This window comes from Silurus meridionalis, chromosome 9, assembly GCF_014805685.1.
Source record: "Silurus meridionalis isolate SWU-2019-XX chromosome 9, ASM1480568v1, whole genome shotgun sequence".
NCBI lineage: Eukaryota > Metazoa > Chordata > Actinopteri > Siluriformes > Siluridae > Silurus > Silurus meridionalis.
Window position 1 is genome coordinate 14399380 of NC_060892.1, and position 23894 is coordinate 14423273.

General features: G+C 34.8%; 2 protein-coding genes across 2 annotated transcripts; one reads left to right on the forward strand and one right to left on the reverse strand.

Annotated features, from left to right (window-relative positions):
* Positions 1 to 692: 692 nt before the first annotated feature.
* acyp2 (acylphosphatase 2, muscle type) lies at positions 693 to 7311 on the reverse strand. The gene is made up of 4 exons (XM_046856884.1): positions 7166 to 7311; positions 6478 to 6494; positions 6013 to 6122; positions 693 to 1217 (listed from the first exon to the last, which is right to left on the reverse strand). The coding sequence occupies exons 1-4, from the start codon at positions 7278 to 7280 to the stop codon at positions 1103 to 1105; spliced, it is 357 nt and encodes a 118-aa protein (XP_046712840.1). The 5' UTR covers positions 7281 to 7311; the 3' UTR covers positions 693 to 1102.
* A 6670-nt stretch (positions 7312 to 13981) lies between these two features.
* foxg1b (forkhead box G1b) lies at positions 13982 to 16789 on the forward strand. Its single transcript, XM_046857864.1, has one exon. The coding sequence runs from the start codon at positions 14621 to 14623 to the stop codon at positions 15614 to 15616; it is 996 nt and encodes a 331-aa protein (XP_046713820.1). The 5' UTR covers positions 13982 to 14620; the 3' UTR covers positions 15617 to 16789.
* Positions 16790 to 23894: the final 7105 nt, after the last annotated feature.

Genomic DNA, 23894 nt, shown 5'->3' on the forward strand with positions numbered 1-23894 from the left:
CAGAGAGAGAGAGAGAGAGAGAGAGAGAGAGAGAGAGATACCAAAGTATAGCTAACATTTTAGCAATGGTCTTGGTGCTGTGATGCTTATAGCAAATAAAAATGTGCAAGATATATACTTACACAAAAAGGTTTGACAGAGCTGCAATTCAGTCTAATATGCAACAGTATTCTTCAAACACTTTGCCGTAATCTGTAAACGTATAAAAAGGAGAGGGTACAGGCTCATGCTTTAACATTTTCATTAGCCCTAATAGACATTTTGTGCTATCCTATAAAACAGAGATTTGAGCTATACATTATCCTGAATGTACTGAAATGGTTTTCATGTGCATGTTTCTTGAAGCATTAAAGAAAAGCATTATAAATTTGTCTTCTATTTAATTCCCCTTAAAGACATCTCGCCTACTGAACACCTTCCTGACTTACCTTTTATAATCAAGTCTACTAATGGAAAATGTAAATTATAAAAAAAAACTATTATTAAAATTGTTCCACCACAAGCCCATAATCATCTATTCAATTCTGATGTTCAGTGAGTATTGTATAGTATTGTCCATTGAGAACATATAATAAAATGGTTGCTGAAATTTGAGGAGTCTATCACTTGTGTGAGATACTGTGTGGGTGTGTGTCTACACACACATACTGTATCTAAGTGGAAATATAGTTATTGTATTATTAGTCTTTGAATGTGAACATGCGTTGCTTTATTCAGTTTTAGTTCAGTATAATGATTTATTCAATTTAAATGGCTTGTTAAGAGGCAAACAATTGTTTGGTGATATAGTATAGCACGTTTGGGAGTTTGTAGAAGTCAAATTCAGTAAATAAGTAATAATAAAAAAGCTTTTTTAGGTTATAAATAACAATGCATGGTACATTAGACGTACACAACATCTACTAACAAATACAAATAGACTCCAAATGCAATAGTTAAGATTTTGATTAGAGTTTGATAAGTGCTTTGTTCACTTAGGTTTAAAGTACATGGTGTACAATAGTCTGGTAATGATGGTGACTCAGCAGGGAGGATGGTATGACTGAATTTTTTACGGATGCTTTCTGAAAAGGTTAAGGGGCCGTCGTCCAGGAGGTGGAATTCAATAACGAGTGCCGAATCCACGGATCTCCAGTTTAGAAATGTCCCTCTCGTTACTGAACTCAGCACGGTCGATGCGAGAGCTGGGGCTGCCAACATTCCTCAGCCAGTGCTTCCTACGGTGAAGGACACACAGACACACACAAATGAACTGTATTAAAAGGCTTTTTACATTGTAGGGGTGGAACAGTAGGAAAATTAACATTAACCTGGGCCCAAGGATGTATGCAAACCTTTGCTCTCTCTGGCATTTTCTAAAGATACTAAGCAAAAGAGCAAATGAGGCAAAGCTAATAACATCAACTAAATCAGTAAGCACATCAGAGACTGAGAGATCAGATTACACATGAAAGCATCTCTCTCTCTCTCTCTCTCTCTCTCTCTCAATCTATATATCTATATCTATCTCTGTGTTTTAGAGTAGGCAGGGTAGGTGGAGCAGCTCATGCAGTTATTCCTCTGAGGACCTCTAAATGCATTATCCTGCATGGTGGGCCATAGAGGCAGACTCTCATTGGCTGTGTGTGTGTGTCTGTGTCTGTGTGTGTGTGTGCGCGCGCGCGCGCAGGCAGTGTGCATGACTGCATCTGATTCACTCAGTTTACAACAGTTCTGGTAAGACAAGTTACACTCAGAGAGAAGGCAGGATAAAGTCAGAATGTTTTAATGCAGAAAAAAGGTTTGTGTTTTGTTTATTTATTTGTTTATTTATTTTTTATTTTGCACTAAAACATTCATCCAACATACCGGCAGTGATATCATATTCAACAAACAAAATTTTTAGCATTGAGATGATAATGGAATAAATCTCCAGCATCAAGAAGCCTATAATTATTTGGTGGTACAGAAATGAACTTCTGATCAGTAGTCCAACCTCTTAGCTGCTTCCTCTTAATAACTTATACTGCTGTTTATGCTTTTGTAATTTATGTACATTTATATGTAATTAATGTTGAATTTAAAACTAGTAGTAGTAATAATATTTACATTTTTATTTTTACATGACAAATTTATTACATTTAACATTACATGACAAAAAATACAAAAGCCATAAAAAAAAAAAACCTATGTAGTGTGAGTTTTGTATATCTAGTGGGTTATTGCACATTCAGTACATTCATCTAACTTTGTGGAAAGCTTTCAGAAATTCAAATGTCTTACGTCTTATGTCTTAAAACGTCTTTGGCTGACAATTTTTTCTGTTGTCACAGTAGGAACCTTTTGTCACAGCCAATAAATTTACCACTACAGGTCTTTAAGGACTTTGGACATGTTTTGTTATTGACTTAAAGATAGTTTGGTTGGCTGCTAGAACATAAGTGATCTCAGGAACTACAAACTTTTTTATTTGGCTGGCATATCGTTGCATAATATTTCTATACATTAAAACATAAAATAACATATGATAATCCATATTGTTTAGCAATGTTTTTATTCTTGCCAAACTGCTGTAACAAAAGCAGAATAAAACAATACAAGACATGCTGTTGTTGGAGAGAACATGAAACCAATACACCATCCTATCATGGATAACTCGAGTTTAATTCCATGTTGTAGGAATGTGCATCTTCATAACTGAGTCCAATGCGTTTCGCATCTCAATGCATAGCCAACAATACGATAAATTAAAGATACATATGAAGCAGCTACTGATACGATTCATCACTATTACAATGCAGTAAGATCCGATTTCAATTTGATTCAACACAATGCAATTCAATGCAATACGATGCAATGAAAATATGATGCAATGCAATTCAATATGGTACAGTTATTTCTTTGGTTCAGACAGACAGCAAATTATATATTTACTTAAGTGCTTATTTGCTGTTCTGGATAATATTCAAATTTCCTATTTCTAATAATATTTTAGATTTAAGTACATATTTGTATTACTTTGTTTGGCTATAGGTGGAGTTACATCTCAAGTATTAGGTCACTGATTAGGTGGAGTTCACTGAAAACAGGAAGCCCAGCCCTGAGAAAGAGCTTTACAACAGATGTATAATTTATTGTTGCATTTGTGTCCGATGGAGGAATTGTGCACACAGTTGAGCCAAGCGCTAAGAGCTACGAGCTACATTTGGCTGAACTCTTATTAACACTTGTGTTTGTTTTAACAGTGATGAAGTTCAGCTCTACAGGCCACCCAGGACTTTTCATTACTTTCACATTGTGATTGAATCTTCCTCTTTTCCTATTAGTGCCTGTGTGTATGTGAGGTTTATTGTGTTATAAAGGAAAGGAGTCTTGTCCTTGCCATGCTGTTGTGGAAGTCTGATAACATTCAAGTATGCTGATAGGAAGGAATTTCCTCCAGCTGGATGATTATCCACAAACAGCATGGGTTTAAATAATCAGCAATCCCACCGTGGTTTGGACAGAGTGTTTGGTTTCTCACATGGTAAAAACTAAAGCAGATATTATACCAGCCAGCAACAATGATTCCAAATGGCATGGTGCCATTGGTGTGTCACTGAGAGAAGTTTTTTGTGGGAAGTCGTGTCCTGCCATGATGCAGCTCAAGATGTCTTGCTGAAATCTCCTCAGATGCTCCAGTGTGTATTTCACTGAGAGGTCTTTTTAAATGTTTAAGGATGTCATTCCTGAGTGTGTGTGCTCTCAACAACTCTTCAGTGTTAAATACAGGACACACACAAACACACGCATACACAATAACCTAAAATATTGCTGTAGATGAGATAAACCCTGCAGCTGGATGACAAATTCTAGGCAATTTTTTTAATCCAAATCTAGTTACAGTTATTGTTAGGAAACATCCAAAAAAATTCATTTCTTTTATAATTTAGATTCAATTATACAAAAATTATAAGATTAGGAAGCATGTTGAACTGTATATGATTATCTACCTAACACAATTTCAAAATTAGATTATAGCAGCTATAAACAGTTCGATTATCAGACTGTTTTGTCTCTAGTTTGTCCTGCTACTGAGCAATAAGAATCAGGATTTTAAGTCACTTTATGCTTTTTCTATTTTTGTTCATACTTTAGCACCAACTGAAAAGGCCATTTATATCTTTAACAACAGCAAAACTAAATATCTACATCTTTAAGCACTGGCATGGATTGGATTTGTTGCATCTCATCCTCCCTTAACTGAGATGCAGGGAAAGAAAGCAGTAAAAGGAAGAAGAGAAGAAGTTATGGCTTATAAAAGGATCAGGGAACTGTACAGCTGCCTCTGTCTGGTTAAATATTTAATGAGCAAATGCATTTCTGGTCTCTCACATGTCCGGTTCAAGAGATGGGTTGACGAAGAAAAGCTTTTTAGTGAACTTTCAGCACTGTGTTAAGGAGCCATGCTCTATCGCTTGCTCTGTCTCGTTCTCCTCTCTCTCTCTCTCTCTCTCTCTCTCTCTCTCTCTCTCTCTCTCTCGCTCTCTCTCTCTCTCTCATTCACTCACACACATTAGAAAGTCGCACAAATACTCTGTTATCTATAGGGGGAGGAACCTTGAGATCAATCTTTATTTATGCATCTTAATTTTATTGTACGATTTTTCAGTGTGATATAAAAAAAAGGCCTTATTTATTGGCTGTGGTTGTGTGGATGCACAAATTGTTTTAAAGCATCAATAAGTTGGAGGTTTTTCTGCACTCAATATTGAGACGAAAGCTAGTCATTTATATATATTAAAAATAAAGACAGCAAATTGGTTAACTAGCGAACAATCAAGAACATTAGCAATTAAATAACTGTATTTGTTCCTTTTAATATTCAATAATCAGTGCACATACATTCATAACGTTCTGCTTTCCTTACACACAAACACTAGGGTCTGGGTGGGTCTCTTTCTGATTCTCCCTCATTCTGTTTCTCTCACGTCTGGTTTACATTAGGGAACTGTGATGTCATACGCTCCCCTGCCCCAAGAGTCGCCACAGCCCAGTCTCTTATGACATCTCACGCTTCCCTACTCCTGGCCCTATGAAGCTGGACATAAACATTTTTTTTCAGCAGAACAATTGTATTTGCATCAGGACAAATGACATCATTTTCTGGGCCCAAATTAAAACCACTGTTTAGTCTTTGCTCTTTAATAGGACATGCAGGAGGAGGAAGTGTGATCTACAAAAGCTCTGGTTCCCCTTTGAGGGATTCGGAGGTGTAGTTTATATTCTGTCGTCCAAGAACATGAAGGAGCTCGAAAAAAACAACTGTATTCTAGAAATTTCTATGGCACGAAGATCAAGCAAGTTGCACCTCCTGCTGTTTGAAGAAGGTACTGCATAATGTTTCAAGCTTATACTATATATAGGACTTCAGTAAGAACCCAGCCAGAGCCTCTGAAATAATACTGTGTGACTCTGCTCTTCTGCTTTCTGGGAACAATCATCTCTGAGGACCTTAAGTGGGAGCTGAACATCAGCTCTCTGATTAAAAAAGCACATCGGAGGTTATACTTTCTGCGACAGCTGAAGATTTGCCACCTACCAAAGAAAATTATGGTGCACTTCTTCTACACCGCCAACATTGAGTCCATACTCACCTCCTCCATCACCATCTGGTATGTTGCTGTAACCGCTAAAAACAACTGCAAACTGCAGCATCTCATTCACTCTGCTGAGAAGGTGATTGGCTGGAATCTTTCACCTAATATTTTTATAGCCAGTTTGCGTAAAAAAAATTCTGATTCTGATATGTGGTTTAGAAATTCTTTATAGGTTGTAATATTTCAAGATAAGGGATATAAAATGTTTCTCATGGACATCTAAATGTACTTCTTATGGCTACATTCTTCAACAAATCAGTCACTTATTAATTTGCCTTTAACCCATGGGGGGAAATTTGTACTCATCTGTTGACCAGAAAACATTGTGGATACAATTATTTGTACGCATCTGTTGACCAGTGATTGTGCATCATGAATAAATCTTTGTACTCACATCTCATTGACTTTGTCTGGAGGCCCCTGCACTTGGCCCACCACAGTGCCCTGTCTGGTATTCTTCACCCAGCCAGTCACACCAAGCTTTTTCGCCTGATCTTCTGTGTACTGCACAGTCACATGACCACTTACACATTTTCACAAAATGCATTGTTATAATCATTTGTTACAATTTGTTAATTTATTATTTAAATAAAGCAAAGAAATATTTACACTAAACAGTGCTGTTAAATTCTAAAGACTGATTGGTCAGAAAGTGAAATCTTTGGCATAATTTTAAACAACAGAAGCTTCCATGATTATTCCATCAGTATTTCATGCTTTAATGGTTATATAATTTATTATTACTATAAGTATAGAACAGCAAAGTTAATTATTTTCATATAACATGTTACAGAGGGTTTTTTTTCTTGACATACATTTTCCTAAATACCAAACTAGTGAAAAGGGAACATTTCCTTACCATTCTGAAGCACACACCTTAAAGGAGAACAAAATATTTGTTAACTTGCTGAATATTAATACATTAAGATATTATAACTTAATGATTTATTCACTTCGTAATTCACAAAAAATCCACAGATTTTTTTTTATGTATTTTTGTTATCTTTAAGTTTAGGCTATTTGGGGTCGGAGCTGTTTAGTATTTAACAAAAAAAAAAAATTTTAATAAAAATTAGCCCTGTTTATATTAAGATGATGGTATAACCATAAGTTATACATTTGCTGCCTCCTAATGGTCATTTGCGTTTACGCATAAAAACACTAAGTACAATTTATATATATATATATATATATATATATATATATATATATATATATATATATATATATATATATAAATTTTCCTGTTAACATTTTACAAATGTAGATCCCTAATAAGTTAGACTCTATATTTGCTGCCACCTTGTGGTTATTTGCATTAACGCACATTTATATGACATGAGCCCTATACAATTAGTTTTCTTTTTCTTTTTTGTGTTAAATAACGTCACGTATAATGTATGCCTATTTAAAAAAATATCGAATATTTTTGCCTTATATTCTACATTCTACAGCTCATTGTGGCACACCGCAGGGGGTTGTGGGACATCTGGTCTACCCTGCACAAATATTCCGACATGCGCACACTCTCACTCTGAGCCACCTACCCTGTACATTGCCGAAAATTTCGAAATCTACTGAGGCATATTTTGAAGACATGGCGAACTGCGAGAGAAGAATGAAGTAGAAAAGCCAGAAAACGTTCAAATCGTAGCCAAACATAAACACCGCTTATTTATATCGCCTCGCGAGTTTTCAAATATCGCTTTTTATCGCGAGATTTACAGGAAATGTTTAACAACTCCTGAAGTATTTATATCTCGTTATATTTAAAACTCTAAAGAGAGATTCGAGAAATGTGAAATTATATGATATTATGCCAATGCAGGTTTAATCCAAATGCGATTTTATTAGCCACATTAAACATCAGAATGCGAGAATACCAGGATCAGTTTGCTACTTTGATCCTGGTATTGTAATTGGTGCTTGTGAAATTCAGAAACTGCTGATCAACTGGGATTTTCATGCATAAGTATATTTAAAGTCAACAGAAAATGGGTGAAAAAAACATAAGCAGCAGTTCGGAAAGAGGAAATGCCTTGTTGATGAGAGTTAAGATGAGAGTAACCAGATTAGTTTCATCTGACAGAAAGGCCATGGTTTTCTCAAATCAGCGCTCTTTACCCTTAACTATGGTGAGCAGAAAAGCATCGATATGTCTGACTTTGGGGCGGACATGCAATCCATGAAGGCAAGAGATTCTGAGAGAACATGACAAGATTAAAGAACAACACAGCTGTGCAGATGATCTCTGCGAGGTGGCTGGACAAACATCTGGCCACATACACACAAACACACAGATAAACACAAACATGAATATACACACTATTGTTGATTTGCCCTGAGCCTGTAATGCCCAACATGCAAAATCCTTAAGCACACACACAGAAAGAATCACACATTACATTTAAATACAAAACATACACACATACTTAATCTACACACTTAAATTGCAGAACATAAGCAAATATACATGATTGAACACATTGTGCACAATTATCACCATGAAACTCAAACATCTGGCAATAACTAATAGATACGTTGCATTTTATCATACAAGTGGTCCCAATATTTTAATAGAATTGGACAGATCTTTCCATTTTAGTTAAAGTGTGAGTGTGTCCTGTATTAAGGAAATAATCAATGCCTAAGTTACTATTACCCCTCCAGTTGATGCTTTTCCTATTGCAAAATGTCCTGAGATATTTTTTCTTATGCCAAAACAATTTGCCAAAGATTACATATTTCTATTTAATAAAGAATGACACATTGTACTTTTTATTATCATATTGTACTTAAAATGTTTTCTCTCTATTGAGATTACTACAACTACAAGTTTTTCTTGTTAACAGGAAACAAAAAATTAGAAATTCTGTTCTTGACACCATCCCCTTTATGCAATCAAGGATTTTACAGTATATTTCTTCTTTGTTCTTATCAGTTTATTATTAGTCTTAGGAGACTCCAACCTACACATGACCTCATCTAAACTTTGTTAACCTTTTTCTATGCATCAGATATGTATTTTTTTTAGATAAAATTTTATATGTTATGATAAATGATAAGATCTAAGAGTAAACGTATAAAAACTGGTCACCTGGAGCATCTGTGTGTTTTGCCTCTCTTTTGCCATTAGTTTGTTTTGTGATAAAATGTCAGGGTGAGAAATGATGGTGACATCTTGTTTAAAAAAAGACTCTCTGTGTTTCACACTTTCTCCCTGTAAACTTAGGCAGACATTTTCTCATGCACTGGGAGGCAAGGGTAAACTGATGTTGGCGAGAACATCAGCAGGAATCAGAGGGAATGAGAGAAGAAAAAGAAGAAATTCCCAGTCTATAAAATGCTTATCATTTCGTCTAACACAAATTAAAGTTGTTTCTCTTAATTGTTAAGGGGTTCTTTTTGTAGGAAGAAAACAAATGGCACAACCCCCTGTGTACCAATTTAGTGCATACATTGTTTGGTCTTTTCATTCAATCCAATGATTATTTTGCCACAATATTAACAAACTGGTCCAAGTGAATGTTACTTATAAGCCTTCTTGAATTAAACCCTTTATATCAGGCAAATAATCTAAGGTGATAATTGCAGTAATAAATTAATAAATAAAATTGTGAAAAGTTTTTCATGTTAAAAATTTGGACTGTGATTTATTTTTTTCAAGAGAACTTGTGAATCAAATCTTCTAAGTGCTGTTCTGATTTGGTATCTACAACTAACACATTTGATTGTCATTTATATTTATTTGAACTCACATAATAATAATTATTATATAATTATAATCTCCAAACACAATTTTTTCTTTGCTGCTAACCGAACTCACTGACATTTTATTAATAATTTACAATGTGATACAAGTAGGAAAATTGTGGAAAGTCAATTGGAAGATATATACATGTTTGGACACATTCATTTTATTATTAACATGTGAACATGATCACTTGAACTTGATCTCATCAGCAGCATGATACATAATATCGTGCACATGCAGGTCAGGGGATTCTGATGTCTGAGTTCTGGTATTTTCAAACACTACAGTCCCTGGAGTTTACAAAGAAGAGTGAGAAAAACATTTAACATTGAGTTAATGATGGGTCTGGGCATGGAAACACCTTGTTAGTAAGAGGGGTCAATGGAAAATAGCCAGGGTTGTTGAAGTGGCCAGGAGGGGATGTAGTAACTCATATAATTAATAAATGCATCTCAAAAATCACACATCAAATGTTGCAGTTGATGAGCTACAACAGCAGAAGGCTACACCAGGTTTCACTACTTTCAGATGAGAACAAGGATTTGATGCTTTCAAAACCACACAAACTGAACAGAAAAAGATTAGAAAACAAATCACTTGGTCTTTTTTCTGTCTTTATCTGTCCAGTGTGAGTGAGTCTGTGCCCATGATAGTGTCAGATTTTGGCTGTTGTAGCTCATCCACCTCAATGTTGGATGTGTAATGCATGCTGAGATGCTTTTCTGCTAAACACAGTTGTAAAGAGTGCTCATTTAAGTTACTATAGACATCATGTCAAACCGGTCATCCTATTCTCCTCTGATTGTTGTTAAGGTTGCATACTTTCTGTACACAGGATGTTTTATTTTTGTTGTTGTTTTTCACACCATATTTCGTCAACTCTAGAAATGGTTGTGAAAATCTTAGGAGATCAGTAGATTCTAAAATAATCAAACCAGACAACACCTATGCCACTTTCACAGTCACAGTGATATAATTTTTTCTGTTGTTTTATGTGCACAGTGACTGAAGCTCTTGACCTGTATCTGCATAATTTTATTAATTACACTACACTGCTATAAATAAATGGATAATTAGATAAATGTGTGGATTTGCAGATATACAGGTCCTCCTAATAAAAAGGATATGGCTGTATTCACTTGTAAATTGTTGATGGCAAGTGTAGCAGCATATATCAGACAGGGCAGGTGGTGATCTTTACTTATGTTTCTTCACAGTTTATATAAAAACACTGCTGACTTCTCAAATTTGATTGTTCAGCAGATGTTGATTCATTAACTTTAATATTTTATAACCTTGAAATGGTGTACTTTTCTGTAAGTCAGCCTTTTTTTGATTGCCAGCATTGTAGGTCAGCAGTCAAGGGTGAAGATGTATGCTTTCTAACATCAACAAGTTGTTGTTCTAACTAACAACAGAGAGGAAAAAAGGAGGCTGGTAAAGGAATGACAGTTTACAGCTGCAAAAACATACGTGATAAGAAAATGCCTTATTTTGCAGATGTTCCACAACATTAAATGTAGCTCTAAATTTAAAATCCTTGAAAAATATGAAATTGTTTTTTAATTTCTGAATTCTTAGAAGATTGCTGTTTTTAAGAAAATGTTTTTGTTATAGGAAACAATATCATCTTCAGGAATAACTCTACTTAATCCTATAAAAGCACCAAGCACAAGTGTTTAATTCTTGCCACAATCACAATGTCAGTCACAACCACAAACCAAATGAAGTGATATAGAAAAGTTAAACAAAGACATCGGGGATTTTGAAATGAATTTAAATGACACTTTAATGGAGATGCATATAAACCATAATGAATTAAAGATGACAGAAAAATAGGCAGCATTATATTAACTAAATAAAACACATGTGCTGTAATTAATAAGAGTAATAGAGAAGGTGGGATTTTATAATTCATTTAGATCTGATTAGATTTCAATAACTTAACATTTCAAGATTAATCAAATTTTAGAGTATTAAAAGTATTTGATACAAAAACATAGCAATATGGGCTGTTCAGCGACTATGTTATACAAATTTTGTTTATCTTTACACTTAATAGCACTAATCTAAGCCCCTGTAAAAGAATCTATCAAAGTGGCTTTGGAGCTGATTTAGAAACCCAATCACCACCTGCAGAGCTGTTAATACAAGAATCTGACATATGTTCTAACTGTAGAAAATATTTGTTTGTAGTAAATTAGCCTTTGGGCATAAACTGCCATTAAATAATTTTGGCAGAAGCATGCAGTAGTCTTGGCATTGAGAACTCCAGTGTACGGTTTCTAACAAAGCCTTTGGCTGAATGTAAATGTTTATTTGTGTGTGTGTGTGTGTGTGTGTGTGTGTGTGTGTGTGTGTGTGTGAGAGAGAGAGAGAGAGAGAGCGAGAGAGAGAGAGAGAGAGAGAGAGAGAGAGCATGCTTTCCCATCTTTACCTGTATCATATCTATTGTGCTCTGTGCTACATTTCTACATTTTTGCATGTATTTGACTTTGGAGTTTTGTTTTCTTTTTGTTAATAAGAACTCATAAATGTCCTATGAGTGTAAAATATATTTCTTGGTTTTCTTTATTTTGTCTGAGGGTATGTTGTGGAATTCTTTTATATGCAGTGTCTATAGAAGGTAATTTGTTACCTAACCATGAGGCAACTTTAGCATTGAAATTAGACCTAAAACCAAAATAAACAAAAATTAAATAGAGGGTCTGGTTTAAAAGTTCAAAATAGTTTAATAAACTTTAATATAATTGTAATTTCAAAAAAAGAAAAAAAGAATGAGAGAGAGAGAGAGAGAGAGAGAGAGAGAGAGAGAGAGAGAGAGAGAGAGATAACCAGTAGGTAGTTACCAGAGATAGATGAAAAACTTAATCATACAAGTCGAAAATCAGAAAAAGTAAGAGAGTGTTACAAGTACACAGATCAAGATAGTGATATTAGAAGAAAGACAATAGGAGTGAAAGTGTTAGTATTAGTTAGTGTATGTGTGCTAATGTGAGCTTGATAGCCGGACGATAGAGCAAGTGTGTGACAGTGATAGATTGATGATGTAAGATGGTGTGTATGTTAAAGGTAAAGTAATAGATGCAATGAGCGTGTGTAAGAGGTACAGTAATAGTGATTGATAGTGGGAGAAAGTTAGAAGGAGAAGATGGGATTCAGGCTATGAGCATACATATGTGTGTGTGTGTGTGTGTGTGTGTGTGTGTGTGTGTGTGTGTGTGTGTGTGTGTTTGTGTGAGGTTTAACAATTGAGTTTAAATTTGGAACATTCCCTCAGTGTTACCACAGTGTAAGTCTTTGGGAGCTTTTTGAGATATTTGAGCATTTATTAAAGGAAAACCATAATTCTGTCAGAGCAGGCTGTGGAAGAGTCTGGGGCATGTAGCTTGAAAATGCTAGGAGTTGGGTCTTATCATTATTGATAATAATAATAATAATAATAATAATAATAATAATAATAATATAAAAACCATCCCAAATGCATCATGCGTCAAAGGTAAAATCGTTTGACTGAGAGAGCGACTGTTCAATGTAATGCATTAATTTAATGGTACTATTTTTTGGGAATACTTTTGGGAAATTGATTAAGTCCAAAACTAAACCAAACCTAGATTAAATTAACCACGAAAGAGTGGGTGGTAGATTAGTTACTGTCTGGGTGGAGTTTACGTTATCATCGTGGGTTTTTCCACTGGAGGCGCCCTACACACTGAAACACACAGCACCTGCATGCATCTTTTTTCATATTTCCAGCCCTGAAAACTTCCCACACTGCGGGGGGGGGAGAGGATCTCCAGCTGTGTGATGGCTGGAAATGGTGGCTGTTGTTCCAAGAAAAGATCCGAACGTACAAGAACCGCTGTGTCTGCAACCTGAAACAGACTAATTAAACGTGAGATCACGTAGAATCTGTGGAACAAAATCAGGTGTATCGGACAGACCATTTTTTGCATGTACTGCATTGTATTTTATTTTTTATTTACATAAAAAATTGCATTTATTTACAAATCCCTTTCCACATGCACCTTTTTATGCGTTTACTACGTTTTTTTATTATGTGATTTTTTTTTAACCCACAATAATTTATCTTCTGTTATTTTTTGCACGTTGCTCATTTCTTTTTATTACTTTTTTTTTTTATCTTTTATTCCTTATTCCCTACATGGAAATATTTACAAATCTTTTTTTTTTTTTACACATATGAATAGTTTGTTTACATGCAGCCCCCCGATACAATTCATTCATCACATGATTTTTGTTTTGTCATTATTTTATCATAACTATTTTTCACATCCCATTTTAAATGAACATGGTTAAATAATTTTTCTATTATTAATTTATCTTCGAGAGATTTTTTTTTCTTCATTTCTTCAAAATTCATTTTAACGTGAATTTTTTCCCACAAACATTTCATTTATCTAATTAATTATTTCTTTTCCATGATTAAATTAATTTCACATTATTCATTTATTCTCACGTTTTTTTAATAATCACAAGTAGATCACATTGTTGCACTTTAATCGGATTTTATTATTTATATCCCATATTCACGCACATATTCACGAGGTCACTTGTGTTGGAGATCACAATGGCACGTTTCATGGTCAGACAAAAGCAAAGTTTATTTCTCTAAGGAATGTATTTTTGAGTTTTGCCACAGGTACAAAAAGTCGAATCCATAAACTCAACATTAACAATCAGACTTTAAATAATTCGCCTATTTAATGTGAATGTTTTGGTATAAGAGAATTCGGTTAATAAGATGAAATCGGCTCTTAAAGATCTGGAGGCTGATTTAAACTTAGATATTGGCAAGAAATTTACCAAATTTGATATATAGACATGAATCTGAGATATGTCCTGATCTGCAGGTCGCTCTTTTACGTCAGAACCCAGAACACACGCCGCTTTAGAGTCGGGCTTCAGTCACTGGTGTGTTGTGGAGAGATGTTGCGGATTCGTGCGCCTTTTGCGCACTGTCTTGCGCAATAAATCGAATAGACAGTTGGAAAAAAAAAGAAAGGCGGCTTGAGAGCACATTTTTGGTAAGTTGCGTGCTCCTCCCCCTCCACACACAAGCTGTTAACACGGATCCTGCTATATTTCTAATTTCCCAGCTCAGTGTCCTCCGTCCTATACATACAAAGACCGCATCCAGCGCGCGCGGCTCAACGTTTCCTTTATTTCCTTTCAGAAGAGGGGGAGAAAACGGAGGGTTTTTTCAGACTCGTGTGCTGCCCTGGACATGGGAGATCACAAAGAGCCGACCATGGTGCAGAGGTCGAGTTCGTTTAGCATCAAGAGCCTACTGCTCCCGTCCAAGTTTGACAGCCAGGGCGCAGGGGTCGCCGAAAATAGCACGACTCCGGATTCGGAAAAATCATCGGAACCGACGGAAATGGACTCCACACCCCTGCAGCAGCGCGGTGAGGACGAGTCGGGACCGGAAGCGGGGCGAAAAAGCGGTAAGCACGACAAGCCGCCGTTCAGCTACAACGCGCTCATCATGATGGCCATTCGCCAAAGTGCTGAGAAGCGGCTGACGCTCAACGGCATCTACGAATTCATCATGAAGAACTTCCCGTACTACCGGGAGCACAAGCAGGGCTGGCAGAACTCCATCCGACACAACCTCAGCCTGAATAAGTGCTTCGTAAAAGTACCGCGACATTACGACGACCCGGGGAAAGGGAACTACTGGATGCTGGATCCGTCCAGCGATGACGTGTTTATCGGTGGAACTACTGGGAAGCTCCGCAGGAGGTCCGCAACCTCACGGGGAAAGTTGGTGATGAAACGAGGCCTGCGTTTCGCCCCACTCGGACTTGGAATCGGGGAGCGCGCGGGCAACCCACTCTGCTGGCAGCTGGCTCCATTTCTGCCCTTACCTCATGCGCACTACACCGGGCCCACGCACGGGTTTCTGAACCAAGGACACGCGTATGGTTCTCTGATCCCGAGCGTGGAACCCACCACCGGCGGAGACATCGCCCGCCACGTACTCGGACCCTGCGCCTCCGGTGGATACAGCGCGAGCTCTGCGCCCACGGGATTACTCTCAGCGCACAACGGCTATTTCGTGGCTGGAGCGCAGCAGCAGGCGCTGCATACCGGCCCCGGCTGCGTCATCTCGAGCTCCCCGCCGCCGCTGCTCGCGGATTCTAGGACCCCGTTACCGTCTTTCTCCTCGAGCGGCTTTTCGCATCATAAAAGGCTCGCGCCTCATTCTTTCCTGAGCTGAGCGACTTCAATCTGATTTAAAGCCACGGCAAAGAACCGACTGTTGAATTAATGCGTCCAACCGGACACCAGTCAACGTTGTGAGTTTCACCTCAGCACTAACATTTCATTTTTATTTAAATTGTACAGGAATAATTTAAATTTTGTAATATGAAAATGTTGAAACATGAATATTTATTAAACAAAGAATCTATAAATATTCAACACAGAACCAAGTGACATTAAAACCCCTGCAGTGTGCAAGTCTTTCCTTTTGTGTTACACAAGTACCAAGTGTTTCGATAATTTGTTGATATGTTTTTATATATATTTGATTATTTAGTAATAATGCAACAGTAACAGTAGTATGACGTCATGCCAAAGGCAACACACGTTTGAACACTTATTATTATTATTTACATTTTTCTGTAAATCACTTATCTATGTTGTATATTTTAGCTTATTTATTACAAAATGAGAACATGCATATATAATGGCTCCTTATTTTCGTATTATTATTATTATTATTATTATTATTATTATTATTATTAATAATAATAATAATAAATATTGTGGTATTTTACATTTCGATTAAACACTGTGAATGAGCCTTGACACTCTCAGTCAGGGTTTGCAACAAACACAACCTAAACGAGAAACTCGGGTTTTCATGCGTCCTGACAATGATACTTAAATTAAATGATGCGCAAACCATTTGATTTCAAATTGATTTCACAGTATTTCATATTAGGATCAATTCATTTGATCATGGCAGGGATAGACCTACTCAAAAATCCACTATTTTTTTTACACAAAAAAATAGTATTGCATATTTGTAAATGTGATTATTTTCGGTATGCATACAATATATTGAACATTTAAATAAAAGAAGATTTGCATTAGACATTAATTTATTAACGATCCAATTCAGGTTTCCAGGCGATTTGAACACAAGTAAAATGTTTGATTACTGACATTTTTTATATTGGCCTTTTTTTTTTTTTACTTCTGTGATCCAATCACATAACTATTAACCACCATTTCTGTTCTGTATTTTACATAATGGCTTTTCAAATCTTTTATTCTTACATTTCAGTTTGCATTTCTACCAGTTGGTTGATTTTGTTGATCATTTGTTCCTGTATATACAGACGTGGTTCAGAATTAAAAAATAAAGTATTGTACTATTTCCTTATTAACGGACGCAGCGTCTTTCTTCATGTTCACGTGGAATATATATTCCACAGTTTGTTACGGAGAACAAAATTGAACACAATAATTTTACTTTATTTCCAAAAAACACTGCTTTGATGAATTAACTACGGACTAATCATGTAAAGCCATCACATTAGATTCACATTATGTCTGCATCTGAAAGTGCATTGTGAGTATAACAATACACACACACACACACACACACACACACACACACACACACACACAGACACACACACACGCTTCGACTGCAATTTTTAGAGTATTATGAAATATGTATTATATGTCTTATGTCTCATGTTCTTATATCAGTCTTTTACAAAATAACTATAAATTGTTTCTTTATATATATATATATATATATATATATATATATATATATATATATATATATATATATATATATATATATATTTGAAGGCCTCGAAATTATTTGTGCCAAATTCAGTTTAAGGTTTAAACAACAATATACAAAACACTGAATGCACAACAATCCAGATATAACCTGAAAAATATAAAAACATCAAAAAATAATAGAATTATATTGCATTTTACACTTTTAGAAAATGCATAACCTTTAAAAGGACTTTAGTTGTCCCTCTGTGGCTACAGGTAAAGGTTCAGTGAAGAAACCTACCGCAATATTTCCCCATCAAAAATAATAATAAAATATAAACACTCAAAATTCATGTTTAAAGTTACCAGTGACAACCCCAGTAAACTTGTGAGTTTATACTCTAGCCCAGGAGGGGTTATAGAGTATATGCATCAGGTGATCTTTCATATATTTATTAGTTCAAATATTTGCATAAATAAAACAGCTATAAAAACAGCTTTTACAGAGAAGGCCTATATTTTGAGCTAGTGGAGTATTGGAAGTTCAAGTTTATTTACGAATTTTACAAAGTAGCATACAGTAGCCTATGCATCCGAAGGTCGATTCACTAATCAAATGATTTGCATTAACATATTTAATTGTAAACCAATGTACAATATTCACAAACACCCTGCGGACGTCTCGTTGGTTTGCTGATTCGTCAATATTTAGTTGTGAGTCACTCAGTTTAGTTTAATGTCTGCTTGATTTTTAGTGCATGCTGTTTAGTGTTCATCATACATGTAAAATGTTTTTAATCATTTTTGGCGTTCACGCACACGTTAGAATGGGCTGAACACGCGCTCAGTTTGTAACCTCACGTGTTTGTGGATAATCTCCAACTGTAAATATGCTTTGGTCCAAATGCACACGCCACGCATGCGCGCTACAGACAACCACGTCCTTAAGTCACAAAGCGTGTAATATACAAACAAACAAACACATAACGAAATAATACAAATAATAAAAAAATATTTTTAATGCCATTCGATGATAAAAACGCATAAAAGTACATAAATAAATAGTTTCGGTGTCGTGTTATTTTCACAGTCTGACACCACAGAATAGGCTGCTATTAAATGATTACATTTGCATTAGATTAACTGGGTTTTTACGCTTATATTATTATCAGCTTTTGCATTGATTGAAGTCCAAAACTGTATAGTGACAAGTAAATAAGAAGTATGCCTCAAAAGGAACTAAAACGCAGCAAAGCAACTTACACAATAAGTGAAGTGTGCGATATTTAAGCAGTATACTATAATGTCAATGTGCGGTGATAAAGCAATAGTAAGTCAAAGTACTCTATTAAGTAAAGTAAAGGCAGAGGGAGAATGAACTATAAACCATTTCCTTTTGTGGTATTAACGCACCAGCATTTGCGGGATAAAACATTGTCTTTGTGCGGGATAAAATCAGTAACATGGTGTCCATGTGCGTGATAGTAATAACATATCCACGTGTGGGATTAAAAGCAGTGATGATCATGTCCATGTGCGGGATTAAAGCAATAAATATCATGTCCATATGTGATGCTAAAGCAATAACATGTCCATGTGCGGGATTAAATCAATAATTATCATGTCCATATGTGATGCTAAAGCAATAACATTTCCATGTGCGGGATTAAAGCAGTAACAGCCCAAAGGATCAAACCATAAATTCATTTCCTTGTTTGTGGATTAAAGCAGTAATAATCATGTACAATGTTACAGGATGAAACCTGTAATAATCATATCCATGTTGTGGGAAGAAAACAGTAATATTCATGTTAATGTTATTTGATGAAACAAGTAAAAGAAATGCTGTTCCTTTAACCAGGTGCGTGTGAAACAGAGAACAGAAACAGCTCCATATGAACCATCGAATGCGCAGGAATCCCAGATACGAGTGTGGAAAAATCAGGTGATAATTATCCGAATGATCTGAATTATTATTGGAAATTCATAAATTAAGAACATTGAAATGTGAAACGTCATATGATTTATGAAATTTAAAGAAGTGATTTCTTAAAATATATAATTGACTGTATGCACTTACCCACATAAGCGATCGGTAAGTTAATAACTATTATTAAAAAGCTGAATTGGATTCATTATTTATTTATTTTTATCGTCTCTCAACGTTACTGAAATTACGACTGCAGTTTTGCTTTTTCCCCCGATTGCATAGTAAAATACATGATTTAATATACTGGTCAAATAGTCGCACAAATAATCACACAATAACAATAACACAAGCTATAAACAATATATTTAGTGTTTGTATTGCATTTGGTGTATTGGGGTTTGTATACGTCCAAAAATATTAGTAACTCGCTTTATTAATATCTGAAATATGCAGGTAAAGTTTTATGTCCTTTATCACAAATGCTTTTTTTATAATATTTAATATGTATCTAAAACTTTAAAAAGTGTTGTTGAGTTAAAGTTTTTTGTTATTTAACTGAAACACCGATATTAAACAAAAAATACACAGAATATCAGAGATTTCTTGTGATAAAAAAAAAAAAAGGATTGGCATTTTGTATTTTCTACTATTGCATGCTAACTATCAGTAAATATGATTCAAGAGATGATGTATCAGGACATGGTTAAGAAAAGTTTATTATTATTATTCAAAAAAATGATTGCCAGGAAAACAAGCTTCAGAGTTTCACAGCAATGTCATGAAGCCATATATTTGTCAGTGAACAGTTTTTACTCATTTAGATAAAGGTAAAAGAAAGAACAAGACAGTAAGAATTATATTTTTCAAAAATTAATGAATTCATTATTTAATTATTTTGTGTTTTGTGTGTCTGTGTGAAATATACTACTACTACTACTACTACTATTATTATTATTATTATTATTATTATTATTATTATTATTATTTAGATAAATTAACAACATGTAATTAGTGTTAACAATGCATTTTAATTTGAAAAAGTTTGACCTGAATGTAACCTTTCCCAATACACAATCACAGCAGTATACATTTATACATACTTTTTTAATGACAAATACTATGTGGCTTAATATTACAAATTCTAAAAAAGAGGAAAAGTTTATAAAAGTGATAAAAGTTTTGCTTGCTTGTTTTACTTTAAAACAAAATGAAATCTTTGCCATCATGTATCATACATTTAAACACATTCCTCCTCCTCCTCCTTCAGCTATTCCTTTACCGGCCTAAATATCTTCAATATTTGAAAAAATACCATATATTTTACGATAGACTTTTTCCAGATTTCTTTTCTGACTGATAAACACTCCTAAACGTTTATCCTGGCTCTTCTTTGCAGCTCAACCTCCATACCCAGAGGCTCTTTCTCATAAAGTTGTGGTCTCTGTCCTGCTGTGCTCGACGATTTGTGAACTAATCGCAGTAACGATGAGGACCTTGCCTGTGTCCTGAAGTTCCAGTGTGAGAAATAAGCAGTGGTATCAGTATGCAGCTGTGACACATTTGTTGTGTTTATCATTATCAGTGTTGTAGAGCAGAATTTCCATGTTGGACACTGTATTACATCATTACCCTTAATACTATTGTCAAAACAGGCTTTTCACTGGTCTTTCTGTGTGTGTGTGTGTGTGTGTGTGTGTGTGTGTGTGTGTGTGTGTGTGTGTGAGAGTGTTTGTTCTTGTTTTTATGACATAATATGTCTTTTAAATAAACACTATACTAAATGGAAACTGAAACAGTAAAAAAAATGTTGTCCATTGAATATTTTGTGTAAATTCTTAATGAGCATAGGTAGTTACAGACATGAAAACAAGCACGCGCGCACGCGTGTGTGTGTGTGTGTGTGTGTGTGTGTGTGTGTGTGTGTGTGTGTCTAAAGTAAATCTCTTTTATCTAAGTTTTAGGTGTTAAATATGACTGCATTATTAAAAACGACCTTACAACAGATTGCTACTCTTTTAGAAAGGCTTACAAAAAAAATATTTTTCTTAAAAAAAATTAATCCTGAAGAATTTGAAGAATTCTTTATCCATTTTCCAATAAGCAAATGTCTAAGAAACACACTTCCAGCATTTTGTTCATGTGTTGTTTTCCTTACATCTTACACAAACAATAAGGTTCTATGTGAAACCACACAACTAGATAGTTGAGAACAATAAGAATGCATAACCATCACAAGAACACCTAAAATGGTGGAAAGTATTTTGTAACTGAGAAGCTATTTGCTGTTGTGCTTTACAATGGAGATGCCTTCAAAAATGATATAATTATAAATGATATAGTTTTGGTCCTTGGTTATGATTGGCAGACCTGTACTGTAAATTACTCTTCTAAACACCCCCTTACTGAAAACTCTACATGGAAGGGTTCTCAAACACTCGTTAGAAAGTACCAGAAAAACTTCCTGGAACAATCATTGTGCTTACAGAGCCTTTTAAGGCTTTTTTTCTTACACAGTTTGCCTTGATTTTACAATAAAATAACACAAAAAATGTTCACACATATATAAATAGTTCATTATGGTGGAAGAATAATATGTCAATATAATGTAGCAACAGTAAATTTGTTTAAAGGGCAAAGCAGTGAAGCTGTCTAGAAAAGTGAATCTGTAATATTATTAAAAACAAAGGTTTACTGACTTAATAACTGTTACAGTAACTGACTGTTCAATAGAGAGCAAACTGATGACACTTTGTTTTTACTTGAACTTCTGTTGCAAAATAATCAACAGTGAGTGGTGTGATGTAATGGAACTGTCACCACCTTGATATTTATTTTTTAATAAATGCATGTTTCGAAGTGTTTTATTATTTTTATACTACAGATATTACAACAATATTGTTGTTTAAATACATCATCCTTATTACTTGTTATTTGGATTGTTACAATTTATAGATTTGATTTGTTGGTGAACATCCAGAGTCTTTGTGTTTTGCTCTTCTGAGTTAAAAGAAAAATCACAAAACCAAAAAAACTGAAAATGCTCTAAAAATGTACTTACTGCTAAGTGCTGACACTGGAGACTCTTTCCAAAAATGCTAAGTAATCCTCCACTCACAAAAAACATCATAATGTCAACTATTATACATGTTTATGTATAGTGTATGCAAGTCCCTGTATCGCAAACAGTTACTATAATACGATATTAATATTAACATTTTTCTAAATGGTAACATTAATATTTATTAAACTTAGAAATGTAGTAAATTATTCTGTATTGCAAAAAACTGTCAATCCAGCTGCCGCTGGCTCTACTGTGCACATCTGTTCATACATTACTAAATAATTGAAGAATCTTGCTGAGAGAGTATTAAATTCCACCTGTGTTTAGATGGAGCTGACTTACAGCCTGAGCGGCTGTGAATGGGTTAATTGAGCCTTGGATGTGGGAACATCCTGACCTACATCCTCCTCAGCTCCTCCTATTATTCCTCTCACAGACAACCAGTGAGCTACAAGCTACTACGTTACTAGGATGCATCATTTACATTGTGCCTTAATACTAATAATATTACTACTACTACTACTACTACTACTACTACAAATTATAACAATAATGTTATTAAAGGTTTTGCTCAAAGATATTTACATTAGTAAACTATTGAGAGATTCCTTGAGGAAATATAATGTATTGTGGCACAAAATTGATGATTGACAGTTTGTTACTATAAAACAATTATTATAAAGATTATTAAATATATTCCTAGCCATGTTTGCAAATTGTAATTTTGGACCGGTTTTGTTTAACTGAAAATACATTTTAAATATATAGTTTTTTTTAAAGATATACTGTTTTTCCACAAAGGAACAAAATTATCTGCCGATTAAACACTTTGTGTATGTTTGATTATTGAGTGTCATAACCTTTTTTAGAGGGGACCAGAGGCTACACTTTCAGGTTAGATGTAATGTTATTTCTATCCAATTCAAGGCAACAGTGTATAAATTTGTAGATATGGTATACATAGTCCCCTATAATTCAGAGACCAAAATTAATAGACTAACTTAATAATTAAATTAAATACCCATTTTCATTGGGTGGCTGCAGCATTAATACGGAGCTCTTCAGAGATTGCCCTCTATTGCCATTCTAGTCATGACTAAGCATCATTCTGTAAATGAGTTCTGGAACTAAATTTGAAGCAATTAAAAACTTATCCAGAATTAGCGGGCATGGGAAATGGCATTTAAAGCAATTCTTGTGAAACCAGATATCAAATAACAGTGACACTACTGACACACATCACACATTTGGTGTATGGTGGAGGGCAGTTTAGGTCGAAGTAGGAGCTCCTGAGAAGAACACTATACACGGTCATTCACAAACACTTATACACACATTCTGGCAGGTGGGAAATTGATTTGGTTTGACAGCTGTGTACACAAACCATCAGGACTAAGTTTTGTTCAGGTGAAGATGCCCATTGAGTATGTCAGCACTTAAGAGGCTGTACAGTGGCAGATCTTTATTCGAGGAGATTTGGATGTGCCCCTAATTTATTTACTAAAAAAAAAAAAACAATGTTTCTGTACAAGTTAATGTGCCGCAATAGCATTAGACACGTGTTAAAGTCTAAATAAAGTAGCAAATAAAGTAAAGTCAAATCTAATATTTTCGATCTTTATTTTGCTGCCAAACACATTGCTGCTGAACTCTGAACATTGTTATATATGAGTTAAATCAAACTGCAAGTTTATTTTAATGCACTCAATATGGCAATATTTTCTGTAAAATCAGTTTATTTACCATTTGCTGAAAAAG

Bases quoted from the DNA above. Each gene is read 5' to 3' on its own strand.
- foxg1b (XM_046857864.1), top strand. From the start codon at position 14,621: ATGGGAGATCACAAAGAGCCGACCATGGTGCAGAGGTCGAGTTCGTTT.
- acyp2 (XM_046856884.1), bottom strand. From the start codon at position 7,280: ATGTTTGGCTACGATTTGAACGTTTTCTGGCTTTTCTACTTCATTCTT. The intron at 1,218-6,012 runs GTGAGTACAAAG...CCTTCACCGTAG, and splicing joins CCAGACAAAGTCAATGAGAT to GAAGCACTGGCTGAGGAATG.